The sequence below is a fragment of the Cervus elaphus genome, chromosome 23, assembly GCF_910594005.1.
Source record: "Cervus elaphus chromosome 23, mCerEla1.1, whole genome shotgun sequence".
NCBI classification, from domain to species: domain Eukaryota; kingdom Metazoa; phylum Chordata; class Mammalia; order Artiodactyla; family Cervidae; genus Cervus; species Cervus elaphus.
In genome coordinates this window covers 31,697,093-31,717,300 of record NC_057837.1, presented here as the reverse complement: position 1 = coordinate 31,717,300, position 20,208 = coordinate 31,697,093, and the positions used below count along the sequence as shown (strand labels likewise).

The 20,208-nt window shown below is 38.3% G+C and overlaps 1 protein-coding gene and 1 long non-coding RNA gene across 6 annotated transcripts in view; one reads left to right on the top strand and one right to left on the bottom strand.

Moving 5' to 3' along the window:
- CUBN (cubilin) overlaps positions 1-20,208 on the top strand; it is a 279,652-nt gene that overhangs the window by 220,512 nt on the left and 38,932 nt on the right. For all 4 annotated transcript variants that reach the window (XM_043882924.1, XM_043882921.1, XM_043882920.1 and 1 more), the window contains 4 exons: positions 541-690; positions 6,647-6,847; positions 9,223-9,352; positions 13,846-14,063. In XM_043882924.1, coding sequence (XP_043738859.1) covers positions 541-690; positions 6,647-6,847; positions 9,223-9,352; positions 13,846-14,063 — 699 coding nt within the window. The remainder of the gene's footprint in view (positions 1-540; positions 691-6,646; positions 6,848-9,222; positions 9,353-13,845; positions 14,064-20,208) is intronic.
- On the bottom strand, positions 816-5,278 carry LOC122681183. Of its 2 annotated transcripts, XR_006336895.1 has the most exons (3): positions 4,821-5,278; positions 3,915-3,961; positions 816-2,941 (listed from the first exon to the last, which is right to left on the bottom strand). It is a non-coding gene; the product is annotated as an uncharacterized LOC122681183 (long non-coding RNA). The 2 variants fall into 2 exon arrangements; XR_006336894.1 differs by having other exon boundaries at positions 816-3,961.

The window sequence follows — 20,208 nt, the reverse complement described above, 5'->3', positions numbered from 1 at the left end:
ACTTCTCATCAGTTTTATTCCTTTAGCTACATGAATCCTCTTCAATCTTTGCTAAGTTATCCTTTAATATCTTAAAATTAAGAGATTTGCAGTGGATGTGTGGAAAAATTTCTACTTAGCCCAAAATTCTGCATCATTTTCTAAAAAATAATGGTGTTCTAATTTTGCATGCATATTTATTTTTAAATCAGAGCTCCATTCTTTTAGTTACCATTGCTTCCATTTAGAGTGTCTCAGAGAATATCTTTAAAGCAGCGGTCCCCAACCTTTTTGGCACCAGGGACCAGTTTCATGGAAGACAATTTTTCCATGGATTGGCATGGGGGATGGTTTCAGGATGATTAAAGCACATTAAATTTATTGTGCACTTTATTTCTATTATTATTACATCAGCTCCACCTCAGATCATTAGGCAGTAGATCGCAGAGGTTGGGGACCCTGGCTCTAGAGAGCTTAGGAAAATTGAGGCTTTCCTCACTGATAAAGAGTTGTTGTCTGGGAGAACAAATGTTCTGAGAATACTTTTTTCTTCCCATGTAGGATGTGGGAGGAATTTCACTAGCCCTTCAGGTTATATCGTTTCTCCAAACTACCCAAAGCAATATGACAACAACATGAACTGCACCTACATCATAGAGGCCAGTCCTCTGTCCGTGATCCTCTTGACTTTGGTGTCTTTCCATCTGGAAGGTAAGTTTATTTTTATGTAAATTACAGTTGGTTCTAAATAAATGAACGAGCAATAAGTAGAGGCCGAGATTGTCTAAAAATCACCATTTGAAGAAAACATGAAAGATGTGAGAGTGGAGTTGATGTAAACTTCAATAAAATTCCATCTAGTATTTTAAGAACATACATATCATCCTATATATTCCATCCAGAGGTAAAAAAAAAAAATAATGCAAGAGCTTTAAGAATACAAGCATCACGTAAATGACCTAAAGAAAGTAAGTCTGAAATCTATTACATGTTAATCATCGTTTCTAATTTATTTATTTGCATTTATTCCACACAGGTACATGTACCCACACACAGTCATACACATGTGTGCACACACATATACACACACAATGAACTAACTGGCAAGAGAAACTTCACCACTGAGTCAAAGTATCAATAGGTACTCCATAAATGTTGAGTGAATGAATTATTGACATTAATAAATATCTGTGATCTAGTTTCATGAACTATAACTGTGAGATACCCTTTCCTCTCCTTTTTCATCCTCTTCAGTTCCACAGGGATTGGGAAATTGCTGACCATAGCGCCCCTTTGGGCTTCCTCCTGATTGCTGGCAAAGAGCCAGTGGAGCTGAGGTTTGAGTTGGGTTCTGACGACATTTGACACAATTTGATGTTTAATTGGGTGGTATCACACCACGGAGAAAAGACAGGCACCTTCAACCACTCAGTCATTTTAACATTTTTTACAAATTAACTTTTCATTTCTAAATCACAATTAATTTGTACATTTGCCAAGCTTCATCTGTCCAACCAAAATTTGCTTCTGTTTGGGTTGGTCTCCCATGGCATGTTAAGTTAAATCTGGCAAAATGTTCTACAATATTCAGCCTCCAGAAAATTTATGTCTCATAAAAATAAAAATGACATTTCAGTACTCATATGTTGATAAATTACACAAAGCCTGTCTCAGTGGATCCTTTTTCTGTGACCTTGTTTTCCTATATCTCTACATATTGTAGCTTCTGATAAGTGTTTGCTGGAAAATGCCAAGTATGCATTGATGTCTGTCACTGTAGAAATGGACTAAGAAGTAAAATAGAATCTTCCCAGCATTTCCTAGCACAAAATTCCAGTAATATAAAAAGATGTTCATGATTTATAAAGTATTCATATTAGGGGAAGATAAAGCAGTTTATATAAAAGATCCAATTTTTTAATTTAAAATAAAGTGTAGAAATAAAATCTGTAAGACTATTAAGCAGTACTTTAAAAGTTGTTACTATGGTGTCATAGATTGATAGGTGATATTTATTTCCTTCTTTATAGCTGTCTGTTTTCTTTTATGAGTTAAGAACTATCAAAAACTTTTTTAAAAATTGAAGTATAACATGTAACATTATATTGGTTTCAGGTGTACAACGTAATGGTTTAATATATATATATTGCAAAATGATCACCATGATAAGTCTAATTAAATTCATCACCATACATTATACCTTTTCTATTATTTTTATAATTGAGACAAAGTTATTTTAACAAGATGGGGAGAAACTTGTGGCTTGGATTGTGTGCTTATATGTGCATTTGTTCTCATTAAATTCCATAAACACGAGAATGTCATAGGCAATATAATTTAGACCAAAAAAAGATGATGTTGTCAAATATACTACATAAAATAGCCACACACAGCACTGCCAAAACCAATGGTATATATATGATTAGAAGGCAACCTATATTTAGTGTGAACAGTAACTCCCTGAGTTTAGGTGACCAGATAGGGTAAAGAGCTGAGCTTACTGTGGACTATCTGACCTAGGATGGGGGGTATTTTAATATTTTAGGATGGGTTTCAATGCCAGAATGGCCACTTACTAATGACATGACTTTGTACAAAGTACTTAATCTTTCTGATAATCACTGTAATTTTTGCAAAAATATAAAATAGCACTTGTGAAAGTCAGATCGTGCCTGTAGAAACATTATCTTGTGAACCATAATTCATCAGAGTGGCCATTTAAAAAATATTTGTCATTTAAATTTATTTATTTGACTGCACTGGGTCTTAGCTGTAGCTTGCAGAATCTAGTTCCCCAACCAGAGATAGAATCTGAGCCCCCTATGTTAGGAGCTCAGGGTCTTAACCATTGGACCACCAGGGAAGTCCCAGAGTGGCCATTGTTTTGTTTTTTTTTGCTGCCACCAGGATCTTTTTGCTGCCACCAGTCAGGATCTCCAGACACACCCTTAATGTGAGTCACCTGCAAACAGATATTTGGTTTTTCCAGATTCAGTGATTTCTTCTTTACTGATAGATTTGCTCAGAATTGCCCAGTTGAAGAGATTACTCTTTGTATAAGATCATATGATGATGTCTTGTGACATTTCTAGTGTAACACGTACTCAGCATTTTCAAACTGCTCAGTGAGTCATTTTCTGGCTTAGATTAAATGAATCATGATGATTCCCCAAAAGGGCAACACTAATCAGATTTATTTTGTAATTAGATTCTTATCATTAATCATATCCATACCATAGTTCATTGAATACCATCAGCAAGTAGCTACAGTAAAAATAATCTTCCACCCCCTTCTAAATGAGCCTGAAGAAATCATGTGCAGTATATTGTGGTAAAACTGAGAGAGAATTGCTCTCAAGAAAAATCAGAGCCAGTCTGTAGGAGCATCCATCTTCCTACCTGCTAGAGGCCATAGAACCGTTTCTAAAAGATTCTATCCAAAGTATTTCTGAGTCCAAGCAGCCAGCAGAGCCTGTGTTGACTGGGTAGAGATGAACATTGTTTCTGCTTTTTATGGTGGTCCACTGACACAAAAGTTGAATTTGTCAAGGAAAAAATGAGCTATTCCAGGCTGTGAAATACTACAGGGAAACACCCTTGTCCATACGCTGTGTCTACTAAACACTGACAACTGGTTAGGAAAGATTTTACCTTTCAGGCTAGTTGAATGCTTTTTGATGCTTTTCCTACAGAGAGGTTACAAATGTTCACTGACCTACTTTGTATTAAAATGAGTTGCTCTGAAAGCACGTTATGGTATTTTATATTGGCATAGGTTTCTCTTTCTCCTTATTACTACATTTCCAATACTAGTCATTCTATGAACTACATACTTATCTTTTCTATACAATCACTACCAAACTATAAAATTTCAGGGAAGTCAAAAGTCATAGAAGAAATTTCTATTTGAGCTCTTACAAGACTTTTAAAATTACCTCAAGACTAAAATGGTTCTTGGTTTTCTTAACAGTGTCTTCCAAAGCTGTGAAATAAAAATAGAGATTTGACAAATTCAAAATGTTACTTTGGTCAAAAAGAAAACAGCAAAAACAGACAAAATATAATGAGAAAGCATGAGAGAGAAACTTTTAATGTTTACACTTATTTTGGAATCAGGTGTCATCAAATACTCGTTTTACTTTCCCAAATATTGAACGGTCTAAAAGTATATTTTTCTGTTCTCATTATTCCCATGGCCAAGCAGATGCCTCCAAGGTGACAGGAGGATTATAGGCCTTTTTTCTTTTTTTAACTTTATAGAAGAAGAAAACACTTCACAGATGAGATAACCTAAGGCAAACCTTTGCCTTCTGTGCCTTGGTTTTTCTATCATTAAAATTGCATAATAACATTGATTCACCTTGGCGACAGAATGAGGGGTTTAGAATTCTTAACTAAAAAGTACCAATTCTAGGCAAATTCTAAACTCTGTTTTTCTCAAATCCGGAGTATCTCTTGATAAGAACTGAATAGAGAGTAGTCCCTTGATACAGAAAATGGGGAGAACAGCACGGAGGTTTTCTGCCTCTGTCCTCCAGAGGTGGTCTCAAAGGTCCCACAAGTAACAGAGCTAGATTTCCAGAGCAGCCAGTTGGCAAATTCTATGTAATATTTACCTTAATTTTCCTTCATTAACTTATAAGTTCTGGTTTACAAGCTATGCATAATAGAAAGCCAAAAGGAAAAACAAGAGAAAATTTGGTTTCAGATTTTTTTTTCCTTTTGCCCCTTTTTCCCTCCAAGAAGCAGGATAATTGTCTTTTATCCGTCTTAATTCACATTTCTCCTCCATTTAAACTAAGTTGTTTTTTTTTTTAAAGTGGCATCATGCAGCTACTTACCTCTTCTTTTCTTTGCTTCCACAATTGTTTCTCAAGAAATCCAAAAGTAGGCCCATTTCACAATTCACTACTTTAGAAAGCATTGAGCAATGGTTCTTCTGAAATAGTTCCTGTTGATGTTTTATACAAACTGGTCAGGCTCCAGCAGAGACGGTATAGTTGTATGAGGTCCCTTGCTTGCCTGCATGACAAGACCTTGACCTTCACGCTCTGCTAAGCTGATCTCTGTCCCAGGACCTGCTTCTCCTTCCCAGGGGATCATCCTCCACTGGGAGTCCAGCCTGAAGCTACTCAGAGCTGCCCCCGATTCACATCCCTCTCTTGAGAGCTCTCTGCTATTTAACTGGGAAGACTTTAGCATATCTATAATATTATACTATTTCAATAAAAAGGATTTCCCACTATTTCTATTCCTCTCTTAAATCTCTGCCTCTCTATTACTCTGAAAGAAAATTGAAGTCTGCATCTAAATTCCACAAGTTTCTATTTTTGCCGAATTACTCATCCTTGGCTTCCTTTCAGTTCTCTCTAAGTTCATGGAATCATGATGAAATCCAGAATTGAACATTGCTGTCTGTAATGAAGCCCAGAATAATGTGATAAAAATTGTATTTCAAGATATTAGATAGAGCTTTACCCATTTCAAATAATAACATGTGCTTTAAAGTTTTTCAGGAGGATGGAAAATAGACATAAAAACAAATCATGAAGGATTATTTTATACTCAAAGATTTCAATAGTAAATATTCATCAAATCACAGACTGAAGATCAAATTCAGAGTAGCTGTAGTGCCTTGTCCCATGACATGAGCTCTTGCCTATGAAAACAGTGTTATTCCATTTCAGGGAACTACTCTTCCTGACAAGTTTTCACATGTCTGATTGAATGCTACCCCCTGGCCATTAACTCAACTTCGAAATAACATCTTGCTCTTGAAGAACTTTTTTTAAACCTTGACTAAGTTCCTTTCTCTCCCTAGAAGACAATCATCTAGTTGCATTTAACTATATTCCACTTGGGAATTTTGTGTATATTTTGATTATATATTCAATTAGTTCCCCTATGATTATGGAAAAGTGTTTAATATCATTATCTTCTTATGCTTATGGTCTTCTTATGCTTATGGTCACCAAGTGTCTTCCCACTGAAGATCAGAGTGATATTTTGATCTACTGCAGTGAGGTGATACGCAGAGCTCTACTGACACAGATATGTGCCCAGTTAGAAGCACTTCTATTCCACTCTTCATGGTAGAAGTCCCTTACCTGTGTATAAGCTTCACTGTTACAGACAGGTTTCTCACTAGCAGCACTTTAGCATTTGGGGTGGGATCGTTCTTGTGGTGGGAGGGCAGGGGGCCGGGGTGGCTGCCCTGAGCCTTATAGCATATTTAGCAGTATCCATCTACCCCCTCCATGCCAGTGGCACACCCCAACATGACAGCAAAAAAAAAAAAAAGTCTTCAGATATTGCCAGATGTCAATCAGAAGGCAAAATTGCCAGATGTCAATCAGAAGGCAAAATTGTCTCCTATTTATAATCATGGAATTAAAGGAGTCATTTTATAAGAAAGAAAATTCTGGATTGTTTCAAAGTTGGATTTGCCTCTTGTGAAGGTCCACCTGTTTCCTCATACCTGTGCTTACTTTGTAACTAGGGTGAAAGTAACCTTCAGGAAACCGAGTTAAATAGTGACTTATCAAAATGACTGTTGATTTTAATTTCTGTGTAAATTGCATGAATCTTCCTCACATTTTTGTGTGATCGTTTACATTGCTTCCGATTATTATTTATGTTGCTTCTGGTTGTTCCCTGCCCTGAACAGCTCACTCCGCAGTAACGGGAAGCTGTGTCAATGACGGCGTGCACATCATCAGGGGTTACAACTTGTCTTCCACGCCTTTAGCGACCCTGTGTGGGGAGGACAATCTGTCCCCTCTCACCGTCTCTGGTCCAGTGCTGCTGAACTTCTACTCGAACGCACACACCACGGACTTGGGATTCAAATTTTCCTATAGGATAACTTGTGAGTGACTGTAATGATGTAGTTTGGAATTTTCTTTTTTTTCTTGAGCAGTTTCCACAGGAGATTTAATTGCGAGTCATACATGACCAACTTGAAGATTCAGAGACTTTAAGGGAAAAAGTTATTAATTAGATACATGGTCTAAAAATACTTAGGTATTTTCCTTTTTCAAATGGGCAGGCCTTTTTCATAGACTTTGACAGAACTACTCTTTGAAAATCAAATGGAAGATAGAGATTTATTTTTGATCATTTAAGTTAGAATGAACAGCCACCTTAATTGTTTGTATGTAGCATAAAGTAAGTTTTTTGACTTTCACTCTGCTGAAAGGCAATGCTTTATAAATTTAGAAAAAAATGTAAGGGATGTTTTTATAGTCTTCTGGTACGAAAGAATTTTGTTTTTGTTTTTTTTTTAGCAATATATGAAAAGCACAAGTAAACAAAAAGATTGATGAATTCAGCTATGTGATAATTTACAACTTCTCTATATCAAAGGCAAGATGAGAAGTCACAGATTGGACAAAGATCTTTGTAGCTACCAAGATCTTTTCAGTTTTTGGTAGACAGCTTGATCAATGTTTGTTTGAAAATCATAAGACTCCACTTCCCTGTTTTGAATGGCCTTTTCCTCTCCTGCAATAAACTTGGTTGGTTTGCTAACAGCAAATTTTTTCCCCCATGTCATCCCAACTCCAATAATAACATGGGCCAGAAAAAGATCTTGCAGAATGTTTGTTTGATCTTTACTTGACGAAACCCATTGCTAAAGGTAGAAAGTCAAATCATTTTCTTTAAAAAAAATTATTGTTCCCATCCACAGAGGAGACTGAAAATGTTTATTTACTCATGAAGAAGGCCTTCGCAATGTGTCCACATTAGCTGCCACCCAAGTCCTGACCCCATTTGTGATATATGATTTTATGTGGCTCTGGGGTTCTTTTGGCACAAACAGAATAGAATCATGAACATTCCTTCTCCCAGTTGTCTCCTGAGTAAGGATAAGGGGTGGTTTGTTTGATTTTTTTGCTTCAGCTAGTGTTATGGAGAGTTTCCTCCCTGCTTTATACTCTTTTAGTCTTTAATCCCTCATTTTCCTAAAACACTGTGTGAAGGGTTCATGTTATCTATTTTGAGAGTCTCATTTAAAGAGGGTTATTGATATTGAAATTTCATATCCTGACAATGGAAAAATTTAGGAGTTATTTAGGCATAGTTTTCAGAGACCACATAATTGTGTACAAGATGAAACAGAATAATGGCTACACAAATCTAACATTTAACTCACTGCAAATGTACCCAGAGGTCTCAGCACATGAATACTTATGGGCATAGAGGATAACTTTCTCTGCAAGGTAGACTCAGCTGAGACAAAATAAACAAACAGCAAGTAAATAAATAACCTTTATAATCTTAAATGGGAGCCACTATTTGGTTATCATTTCTAACAGATGTAAATGGAACACATCCATTGACAGTATATCATCAAAGTATAGTAACCTTACTATAATTTTAGAATCACAATATGTAATAAATATAAACCTTTCTTGCTGTAGTGAGAATAGGGCACTTTCCATCACTGGGTAATGCAAGTTCATCCTTCTTACATGCAAGGTCAAACAAATAAAAATTCTATGTTTTTTTACAATGGAATTTCATTCCATTTTTACAGGTGTTGTTTTATTGCCTAGTATGAATAACTAAGGGTTGTGGCCTATTAATTGCTGGCCTCAGGGCAAGAGATAGGCCTGTTTCTTCAGTAAAACTTGTGTGAATATGGTCCTTACCAGTCTCAGGACTAGCTAGAGATACACAGGACCCAAGAGTTATGCATGTGAGCCCAATAAGGAAACTTAACTCCATTATTCCAAAAGTGATTTCTGGAACATCACCTTATAATAGTCTATCATGGACATAGGAGACTCCAATCTGTATTATTTAAGATGTTTAGATCATAGTCCTTCCTGGGTTCATAAGCCCACAATGTGCCTTGCATTCAGCACACCTTTTCTAAACTTCCAGCCATCACTGTCATCTCTCTGAATCTGTCGCTTCAACATAGAGGAAGGACGGTTCTATTCCAACACATGGGACCTTCTCTCTCATTACCTTCACGCTGGCCATTATTTTGGACTCAGACTTATTCCATTCCAAGAGGTGCCTTGAAGCATTCTTCCCTGCTTCTTACTGTTTCTTCCCTTCATGGCAGTGGAAAAGCATGAATTATTTGTAAACACAATAAAGGGAGGTTTATATTGCTCTAAGACAAATGATTATCGTCTCTCTTGGGGGTAACATAGTAAAGAATGTCTGACAATGACTTTCCTCTGCTTCGAATCATAATCATTCTCTGCATATCCCCCACTTCTGTCCCAGCCTGCGGTGGTGTGTTCAGTCTCTCCACTGGAGTCATCAAGAGTCCTTCGTATACCTATTCCAACTACCCTGACAACATGCACTGTCTTTACACCATCACTGTCAGGAGCGACAGAGTCATCCAGCTCAAGTACGTAAGACACATTACTTTCTTGAGAAAACTGTTTCAGCTCTGTTTATAGAGAAGATATTCCTTTAATGATGCAGAGTATTGATGCTCATTAGAGGTACATATGAGAATCTGGAGGAAGAGAAAGCAAGTCTGTGGTGTGGTCCTGGTAGCCTAGGACATGGTCTCCCTACCCTCCACACAAACCAGTGGTCATGCAGGGAAAAACAGGCACTCCACCAGCTCAAACAATTGTTGGAGTTTTCCAACCATTTTAAAGGAGTTTATATAATGGGGTGCAATGTTATAAGCCTATCTCAAAGGTTGTGGGGAGGACAAGAGAAAGCAATTTTCATTTTAGAGACACATATAATGCACGAAGAACTTTAATGACCACTTGCACCATTCTCTTAGTTCTTCATACAATCAGATGAGGTATATATTATTAATCTCACTGTACTGAAGAGAAAACTGAAGCTCAGAGTATCACATAACTTTCCCAAAGTGATATGCTATTAAATGAAAAGTCAAAAAAATCCTTATCTGATTTCCTCCCCAAATCATGTCCTTTATCCTTCCATATGCTCTCTCTCAAAAGGTAAATTTTCTAACTACTTAAGAAATTCATTTTATTCCTGTTTCAGAATATTTCTAAACTGGTCCTTGACAAGGTATCTTATATCATCAGTGAATTCTCCCCTGATCCTGCCTACTTCCAACAAGACTGATTAAGGGAAACTAACCTGCAGTTCTCCAAGTGATAAAGTTCACAATTGTTGTCATCCAAGATGATGTATTTCTAACTCCTGTATTTCAGTGATATATAGCATGTGGTGGAAAACTCTGAAAGTTGCTGTAGTTTATGGCAATATAGAATTTTTTATAGACGCTTAATGGGCTAGGACTCCTCCTACCTCCGTTCTTCCTATGTGACTATGATCCCATTCTCTCCCCCAAGTCATAAACTCTCTGCAGTTTACCTCCAGAGACTCACATATCAAATGGGTCCTTGGACTGTAAGACAGGTCTCATCAGGTTTGATTCCTATAACAGACGGGGAGGGGCTACAGGCTGAATCCTGAACACTGCAGCTCCTACCTGAGACTGTTTAAGGACACCATGCCCCAGAGCCAAAAAAACTTTTAAGTCCTCAGAACAAAAGCATAAACAACAACTGCTAGATGGACAGGAGCAAGAGGCCTGTGAAGGGATCGCCTGCTCAGAATGGAAGCTTAAGGGATAGTTCTTGTCATTTGCCATCACGGCACAATATTTGATGCTCACACGTGTAGGATTATAGCATGTGCTATAATATATATATATAGGACCCGGGGCTCACTATAGTCAAAGGTCAGGTCAGTATGTTTGGAAAACGATTTATTATATTCTTTCTAAGAAACTGCATTCTATGAAATAGATACGATTCTAGGTACCGCAGAAGTTGTAGACTGTAGTAAAACACAGATTTTTCAAGGCTCTCAAAATAGGCCAGCTTCATGAGGTTTTCGGGATTAACGGGTTTTTTCAGATAATTTCTGTGCTGTCATGGGAAAATGATGCAAACCCGAAAAAGCTTTGAATCCCTTCTGGAAATTCAGGTTTTTATCTTTCTTCATGGATGCATGTTGTGGAAAGTAAATGTATTGTCTATAGAAAATAAGAATGAAAGTATTTTCGGAAGTTATCTAGCAATTGTTTTGCCCTCTTCTATTACAGGAACATTAAATGTTGCACATGGTTAAAGAAAATTAAGAAACTTTTCATCTTGATCTTTATCATCAGTTTGAAAACATTCAGCCAACCAAAACATATTGTATCATTTTAACATATTGTATCATTTTTCTTAATCCTCTCTAATCATGAGATATTTAAAAAACTATTCCAGGTTATATGCTATTTATTACAGAGGCTTTGCCAACAAAGGTCCGTCTAATCAAGGCTATAGTTTTTCCTGTAGTCATGTATGGATGTGAGCGTTGGACTATAAAGAAAGCTGGGCGCCGAAGAATTGATGCTTTTCAGCTGTGGTGTTGGAGAAGACTCTTGAGAGTCCCTTGGACTGCAAGGAGATCCAACCAGTCTGTCCTAGATGAAGTCAGTCCTGAATATTCATTGGAAGGACTGATGTTGAAGCAGAAACTCCAATACTTTGGCCATCTGATTCGAAGAACTGACTCATTTGAAAAGACCCTGATCTGGGAAAGATTGAAGGTGGGAAGAGAAGGGGACGACAGAGTATGAGATGATTGGATGGTATCAACAACTCAGTGGACATGAATTTGAGTAAACTCCTGGGGTTGGTGATTGACAGGAAGGCCTGGCGTGCTGCAGTCCATGGGGTCACAAAGAGTAGGACACGACTGAATAACTGAACTGAACAGAGGCTAGCAAAAAGAAAAAAAAAAAAACAAAAAAACTCACCAGAAAACAAAAACACCTGAGACAGAAGAACCTACCAAAATGATAGGATATCAAATAACTTAAACAGATTTTTTTGAAAAGCTATAATAAACCCATCATAATTCTTAAGAAAATCTAGAAGAATATATACATGAATAGTTGGTTCATTTTTCTGTACACCAGAAACTAACACAACTTTGTAAATCAACTATACTTCAATAAAAAAGAAAAGAAATACTATGTTAGGCAATAAAAAGAAAAGTCCAGTATGTATCTGTCAGGATAGGTCATAAGTGGTAACAAACAACCCCAAAGCACAGCGGCTTAACTCAGCAAGTTTCTTTCTCACTTGTATGAGTATGTCCAGAGTGGTCTGGCAAGGAATCACCTCCTAACATGATCATTCAGCCACCCAGGTTGATGAAAACCCATTTTACATTTGCTTCCATGATCATCACTGCAGTGGAAGGCAGTGTGCAAATTGAGTAGTACTTAAAACTTCTTCCAAAAGGAATATGCATGACAACTGTTTATATTTCTGGGGCCAAAGTATCTCTTAGGGCCAAGTCAGACCTCTAGGGTCTGTCACAAAAAGACAGTCCTAATAAATGTCAGGAAGGTCCAGAGCTGGGATGAGTGGTAACCTGCCCATGATGACTACAGTGATCTGAAGTGTGAATTACTGCTTACCACAGTAAAGTGAGATGCAAGAGAATTTAATTCATTTTTTTCATACCATTGGTTTCTTATATTTTTTTTTCTGAGGAATAACTTATTTCATATTCCTGGTTTTCAAAATCACAGAAATAATAATCTTTTGTTGGGTCTTTCCTTCTTCTTTTCTTTCTTTCCTCCTTTTTTTTTTTTTAGCATCTTCTTTATGCCAGGTACCCTAGTTTGGTTTTAGTTACATATAGCTTCATTTAACCTTAGAATAAAGTCCATTTTAAAAGAAACAGAGTGTAAGAATGAAAATGAAGCTCTGTTTCTAAAACCAGCATTTCTTCCACTCTGTTATATTAGCATCCTTCCCATAAATAAAGAATAGGATAACAGTACCACTTGATGTCACAAAAGTAACAAGGGAGCAGAGTAAATACCATATTTTTAATGAGACTGGGAAGCTAACGTGTTGCTCAAATGATAAATGAGTATCAGTTCAGCTTGTCAAAGCTTAATGTCAAAGAGACTTAATATGTCCTTGACCATAAAATCCTGGAAGGCCAGAGCTGTGTCTTACTCATCTGTATATTCCAAAAGCTTATCATCAGTTCAGTTCAGTTCAGTCACTCAGTTGTGTCCAACTATTTGCGATCCCATGTACCGTAGCATGCCAGGCCTCCCTGTCCATCGCCAGCTTCAGGAGCTTACTCAGACTCATGTCCACTGAGTCGGTGATACCATCCAACCATCTCATCCTCTGTCGTCCCCTTCTCCCACCTTCAGTCTTTCCCAGCATCAGGGTCTTTTCAAATGAGTCAGTTCTTCGCATCAGGTGGCCAAAATATTGGAGTTTCCACTTCAGCATTAGTCCTTCCAATGAATATTCAGGACTGATTTCCTTTAGGATGGACTTGTTGGATTTCCTTGCAGTCCAAGGGACTCTCAAGAATCTTCTCCAACACCACAGTTCAAAAGCATCAATTCTTCGGCACTCAGCTTTATAGTCTAACTCTCACATCTATACATGACTACTGGAAAAACCATAGCTTTGACTAGACAGACATTTGTTGGCAAAGTAATGTCTCTACTTTTTAATATGCTGTCTAGGTTGGTCATAACTTTATTTCCAAGGAGCAAGCGTCTTTTAATTTCATGGCTGTAGTCACCATCTGCAGTGATTTTGGAGCCCAAAAACATAAAGTCTTTCACTGTTCCCACTGTTTCCCCGTCTATTTGCCATATTCTAGTCTCTCAAAAAATTTCCTCTAAACTTTTGAACTGATCAGTAAAATAGTATATTATTTCTAATGTTTCCTAGCAAGTGAATCATGGATGCTTTGTTAACCTTTGTCCTGTCTTTTTTTTTTTTTTTTTTTAAAGTAAGAGCTAAAGCTATAATTTAATGGAAGTACAAATGGAGAACATCATTATTAACAAGGTTCATTTCACAGGTTCAATGATTTTGATGTGGTTCCCTCGGCTTCCTGCTCTGAAGACTACTTGGCAGTTTACGATGGTTCTAACATCAGTGATCCCCTTCTTGGCCAATTCTGTGGCTCCAACCTTCCACCAAGTATTAAGAGCAGCAATAATACCATGTTCCTGGTGTTCAAGACAGATTCAATTCAAACAGCAAGAGGTTGGAGGATAACTTTCCGGCAGACATTGGGTAAGAATTTTGGACCTGTAAATCTGTTTTTTATAACTGTTACTGTTCTGCTTTAGTTTTTTTTCACCTGTCTAAAGTTGCTCTTCATTTAGGTTTAAAGGAATATGTCACATAAAATTTTGGTTTTAAAAATTACATATAAGGTATGTTGAGTGAAAAAAAATGACTCAACAAATGTGTCTCTCTACTATTTAAAGATAAAGTCTGTTTACAGCACCATCTCAAATGAGACTTGAGTCTCATTATCACCCATGAAAATGGTGGGAGTTGAGCCTGTAGGTAGCAAGGGCTAGATTTAAAAAAAAAAAAAAAAAAAAGGCCTTGTGACCTGCGTTGACGTTATCCTTAAAATGGTGAGGAGCCTGGGAGAATTTTAAGTAATGCATGTCCAGACGCTGCTTCTAGAAAGATCATAGTGGTAGCAGGGTAGAGAAAGGTTTGGTGCTGTGTGCTTAACCGTTCAGTCGTGTCCAACTCTTTGCGACCCCATGGACTGTAGCCCACCAGGCTTCTCTGTCCATGGGATTCTCCAGGCAAGAATACTGGAGTGGGTAGACTATCACTCCTCAGGGGATCTTCCCAACTCGGGGATCGAACCCAGGTATCCCACATTGCAGGTGGATCTTTACCATGAGAACCACCAGGGAAGCCCAAGAATACTGGAGAGAGTAGCTTATTCCTTCTCCAGGGGAACTTCCCGACCCAGGAATCAAACCAGGGTCTCTTGCATTGCAGGCAGATTCCTTACCAACTGAGCTATCCAGGAAACCGAGAAAGGCTTGGAGGACTCATTAACCTCTAAAGGAAGAAGCTCATTACAGAATTCTAGATGAGGAAGGTTGAAGGCTCAAACTAACACAGGGGGAATAGAAACAGAAGGAAAGGTGAAAAATCTCAGAGATACTCAGAAGGTAGAATACTCTGGAAGTACAGTGTTGGAAACTTGATGCTTATTAGTGAGGACATATGAGTTGAGAATGACTTTTTGTGGGTGACTCGCTGGTTAGTAGGGGCTTCCCTAGTGGCTCAAAGGGCAAAGAATCTGCCTGCAATGTCGAAGACCCAGGTTTGATCCCTGGGTTGAGAAGATCCCCTGGAGGAGGGAATGGCAATCCACTCCAGTATTCTTGCCTGAAGCCTGGCAGGCTCCTGGATGGAGGAGCCTGACAGGCTACAGTCCATGGGGTTGCAAAGAGTCAGACAAGATTAAGTGACGAACACTTTCACTTTCTTTCGCTGGTTAGTGGTGCCTTAGGAGGCTGAGGTTTAGGGAAGAAATATTATATTTGGTTTGGATCATTTTAGGTTGGAGGACCTATGAGATATCTAAATGGAGAAATACAGGAGGAAATTGAAGCTTGAGATGCAATTTGGGCACAAGGTAGTGATCAGGGAGCCATTGAAAGGTAAAAGAGAAATCCAGGTGAGAGGCTCAATCAAAAATAGCACCCCTGTAATAGCACTGCTTCTGAGAAATAATTATCTGTAAATATGAGCTTAGAACTTTTTTAAAAAAGCTTTTTCTTCTGTATTGAAAGTGTTAGTGGCTCAGTCGTATCCAACTCTTTGTGACTCCGTGAATGAAGCCCATCAGTTTCCTCCATCCATGGGATTTTCCAGGCAAGAGTACTGAAGTGGCTTGCCATTCCCTTCTCCAGGGGATCTTCCTTACCCAGGGATTTAACCAAGGTCTCTTGCATTGCAGGCAGATTCTTTACTGTCTGAGCCACCAGGGAAACCCTATTTTGTATTGGGGCATAGCCCATTAACAATGTGATGATAATTTTGGGTGAATAGTGAAGGGACTCAGTCATACATATACACGTATCCATTCTCTCCCAAACTTCCCTCCCATTTCACGCTGCCACATAACATTGAGCAGAGTTCCCTGTGCTACACAGTAGGTCCTTGTTGGTTATCCATTTTAGCTTAGAACTTTGTGTTCATTAAAATATAGAGTAGCTAACCTGTTCTCTGTTTATCTGCACTTGTGGTATCAGTGGCACAGTCTAAGATCATTTATATCTGACCCTGGGAAGTGTTCTGATTCTTCACTTTGAATATAGAAGTGATCAATGTTTTAAAAACAAAAGCTCACAAAACAAATCACTTACTGTGACTACTCAGAGAGACCTGGGGCATTTTCTGCAAAAAGAATTCTACCTCAATATTCAAACTCTTTCTTTCTGTTTACCCCATGCTGTGCCAAACCTTCATGCCTCCGATAGCAATCAGAGCTTACCTTCACCTTCTTTACATTTGGTGTGTGATTTTTGTCATGCATTTCTCGAGGGAAGCAATTAGACATTTGTGTTTTGAAGGCTTCCCAATAAAATGCAAACATTGTGACAAATGGAATCAGAAAATCAGAAACTCTACTTGGCTGTATCAACAATAACTTGAAAGCAAGTGTTATGGGTAGACAGGGAGCATTCATAGCCTTAATAGACTTGCCTAAGTGAAATGGCATAAAAACATGGAAGGCTATTTTGAAAAAAATATATATATTTTCCTTTGGAGATTGTTTTGCACAAAAGAACTCATCTATCCATGCTTTTAGCACAGACTTTAGAATCAAAAGACATGTAATTGCATAGCTCATTCTACCCGCTTTCAAATTGTTTTCCTTTTTCCTAATATGTTCTCACATGATCATTGAAGTCATCTTAAAGCATTCTACACGGTCGTCACCTGCGTGAAGCTTCCAACTTAGCCAGTGTTCCCTAACCTCATGAACTGTGATGTTTTTCTGAGCTACAAAAAGACATTTTGGGACTTCATGTGATTTTACTGAACTGAAGTAGCACAGAAGGAAAAATCGTACACTGTCAAAGCCCCTGCTTACCCATAAACATTGGACACTTTCAGTCAATAACTGTTTTCCTCTGGTCACAGAGAAGAGGTTTACATGCAGAGAGCAGAAATGGGGTTTCATTCCTTACCAGCCATGTGCTACCCCTGCATGCCCATCACCTCTTCCTTTTTAAAAAATATTTATTTGGCTGCACTGGGCCTTAGTTTTGTCATGTAGGATCTTTAGTTGCAACATGCAGGATCTAGTTCCCTGACCAAGGATCGAACATGCACCCTCTGCATTGGTAGCACAGAATCTTAGCCACTGGACCACCAGGGAAGTTCCCATCTCACTTCTTGTTCATGTATAAATGCCATCAGCTACTTGGGAACATTTAAAGACTAATTTTAAGTTTTGCTTAGTGTTTTTTTTTTTACCGAACACCTGAGTATTAAAATTTTGTACTGTTTTGATCTTAAAAACCTTTCAAGACCATACATATAAATTCACTGTTTGCTCTGCATAGCTTTTCAGTTTGATTTGGTTTTTTGTTGTTTCTGGTGAGGAAAAGGGAGAGGAACCATAAAGGGTACGATGAATTCTAGGGTTTATAGGATATTTTCACTACAGGTCTAGATAAAAATCTTAAGCTTGGCTACTAAGATGCACTTTTCACCTCAGTGTCATCCATTTCAAACTGCCCTGAGCATCCTGTAAAGAGAGAAAAAATGACTTTATGGATGGGACAGCGAATTTTTGTTTCGAAAACTGTTGGTTTAGCCTGGAAAGCAGTGTTTTCCCTGAATAAATAACTGACGTGAAGTGGAGGCCAGTTTAGTTGGCACAGCTCAGTTTCGTTCATCTTGACCTAAACCCTAGAGTTTTACAAATTTGCTATTTCACTTCCACACTTGACAATACTTTACATAAATCTGCTTTAATTTTTCAGAAGTCAGTGAAGTGCCGACTCATACAACTATGTAATCATTAGGTAGCTTCTCCTCGTACATTTGTTATATTCATATTGCTAATAGGTCAGAACAGATTTGAGGGAAATATCCCCCTGGTTTGTTGCTAATGAACTATGTGGTGAAATTGGGTCTCCTCTTTAATGGAGCTTCTGCTATGCAGGGCCACCTGCATGGAGTGGAAGGTAAGGAGGAAGGAAAGTCAGCCCTTCCCAGGGGGTGACACTTTCCTGTGAAAGACACCTGCCTTCTCTTTCCCCATCAGTCCTACTCTACATGAATAAGTGATTCTGGATAGCTGATAACCAGGGACCTAGTCATCCTGAGCTCCTGGGATCTGTGGATATCTGAAATTATCTGCAGATCTGAGCCTTTCTCTGGAAAGAAGACAAATCTTTCATCCAACTGTCAGTGGTGTCTGTAATCCCATGAAGTCTAAACAGGCATCAGTCCTATGGATTGTGCTGAAGTGGGCAAGCCCCACGGGTACAGCTGACACTCATGAGTATCCATTATTCTGTCCACTTCTGCTTGTTTAGTTCCTGCCCCCGCTTCACCACCAGGGTTTGCTTCCACCCTGGCTGTGCTTACCTAAGTCACTCACCCGGCATTTCAGATCTGCAGACATGTTTTTAAGTCATCAAAGCCCCCTTTTCTTCTTATTTTACTGATCTCACACCAGAGTACTGTCTAGTCAGTCTGTTTTTGACATGCTCATCACATTAGGCACTAAACTTCTAGATACAGGATTAGAATCAGTGATTCAAAGTATGTACACTGACTGTGTTGGACCATAGTCACTAAATGCTAAAGTGCTGCAGAATACATTACTTAAGAAAACAAGTTTAGTGACTTATGGTCAGCTTTTATCCACTAAAAAATGTCAACTTGAATTATTACAATATTCTGTCTTTCAAGAATTTGATGGGGGTGCAGTAGGTAATTTCTGTAAAGTACCTGGGATGTCAAAGAGGACTGATGTATATCAGAAAGTAATATTAAACGTCTGGATTTCTATAAGGTTCCATGACCTACCCCACTCTCTCTCTAAGGCAGAGGAGGGGAGATAGGGTCATTCTTATCAACAGCAGCACTCCTGGGTGCAATTTTTTTCATGTTCTTTCATATTCACCATGCACTTAAATCTAACCAGCAAACCCTCAAGTATGTTTTATAACTTAAAGCCAAAATCAGAAGCTAAATTCCAATAAAATTCCAAAGCCTGGCAGACACCTGGACTTCTGGGTAGCACTAGTGGTAAAGAACCTGCCTGCCAATCTAGGAGAAGAAAGAGACATGGGTTCGATCCCTGGGTTGGGAAGATCCGCTGGAGAAGGGTTTGGCAACCCACTCTAGTGTTCTTGCCTGGAGAATTCCATGGACAGAGGAGCCTGGCAGGCTACATACAGTCCATAGGATCGCAAAGAGTCGGACATGACTGAAGCGACTTAGCACACGTGGCAGACACCTATCACATAGCTATTACTCCATCAGTATTGGCTATATGAATGAATTAAAGAATACATGGATAAATGTAAAGTTACATTACACTATGTAATCTATGTATGTATTATACATTATATTATATCTAGATTCGTCTCATTCTCAACACGGAGTCATGGTACAGACAGTTCCGCTGTTACTCGGGATAGTGACCTGGATGACTTTCATCCTTAGAGAATTAGGTCAGACTCAGCACTCGGATCGTGTGTGTCTGGTCTCTTGATTTTTACCTGCTGCCTTCATGTTTGGAAACTGTCTCTCAGACGTGCTGCAAGAAAACAGGTGGCAGTGGTGGGAAGAAGTTGAGGCAGTTGAACAAGAATTACTTGTAAGAGAGGACAGGAGAGATGGAAGGGTATACAGAGAAAGCTGATGACAGCCTGGGGCCCCAAAGATGGAAAATAAAATCACAACAAATTGAGGAAAATGTAACAACATCTCAAATTCAGATTTTTGCTTCTAGTTATTTGTAAATTTCATAGTTTTGGTGTGAAGTTTGGACTTGAAGAAGCATTCTAAAGTTCTATGGCTAAACATTAAAGAAAAACAACATAAACATAAAAACATTTAGCGACACTGTCAATGTTTCTGTGTCTCTTTGGTCCTTCCTAGCAGCCTGATATTAACTGCCAGATGACATTACTTTTAAAAGTACATTTGCAATAAGGTAGTTAATTACAAAGTAACCCTCAGTTTAGCAGTAATGTTTGTTTGGCTGTTCTCTTAAAGTCATTTGCTCCCTCTGATGAAGTCTGACAATGAGATGAGCTGAAATTGTAAACCCATTTACAGAAAGCTCAACTAAGCTTATTTCCGCTCTTTTTTAAGTACTGCAACTTTCACTGGTGATTAGGTTCCTCTTGGGAGATGATGTCAAAGG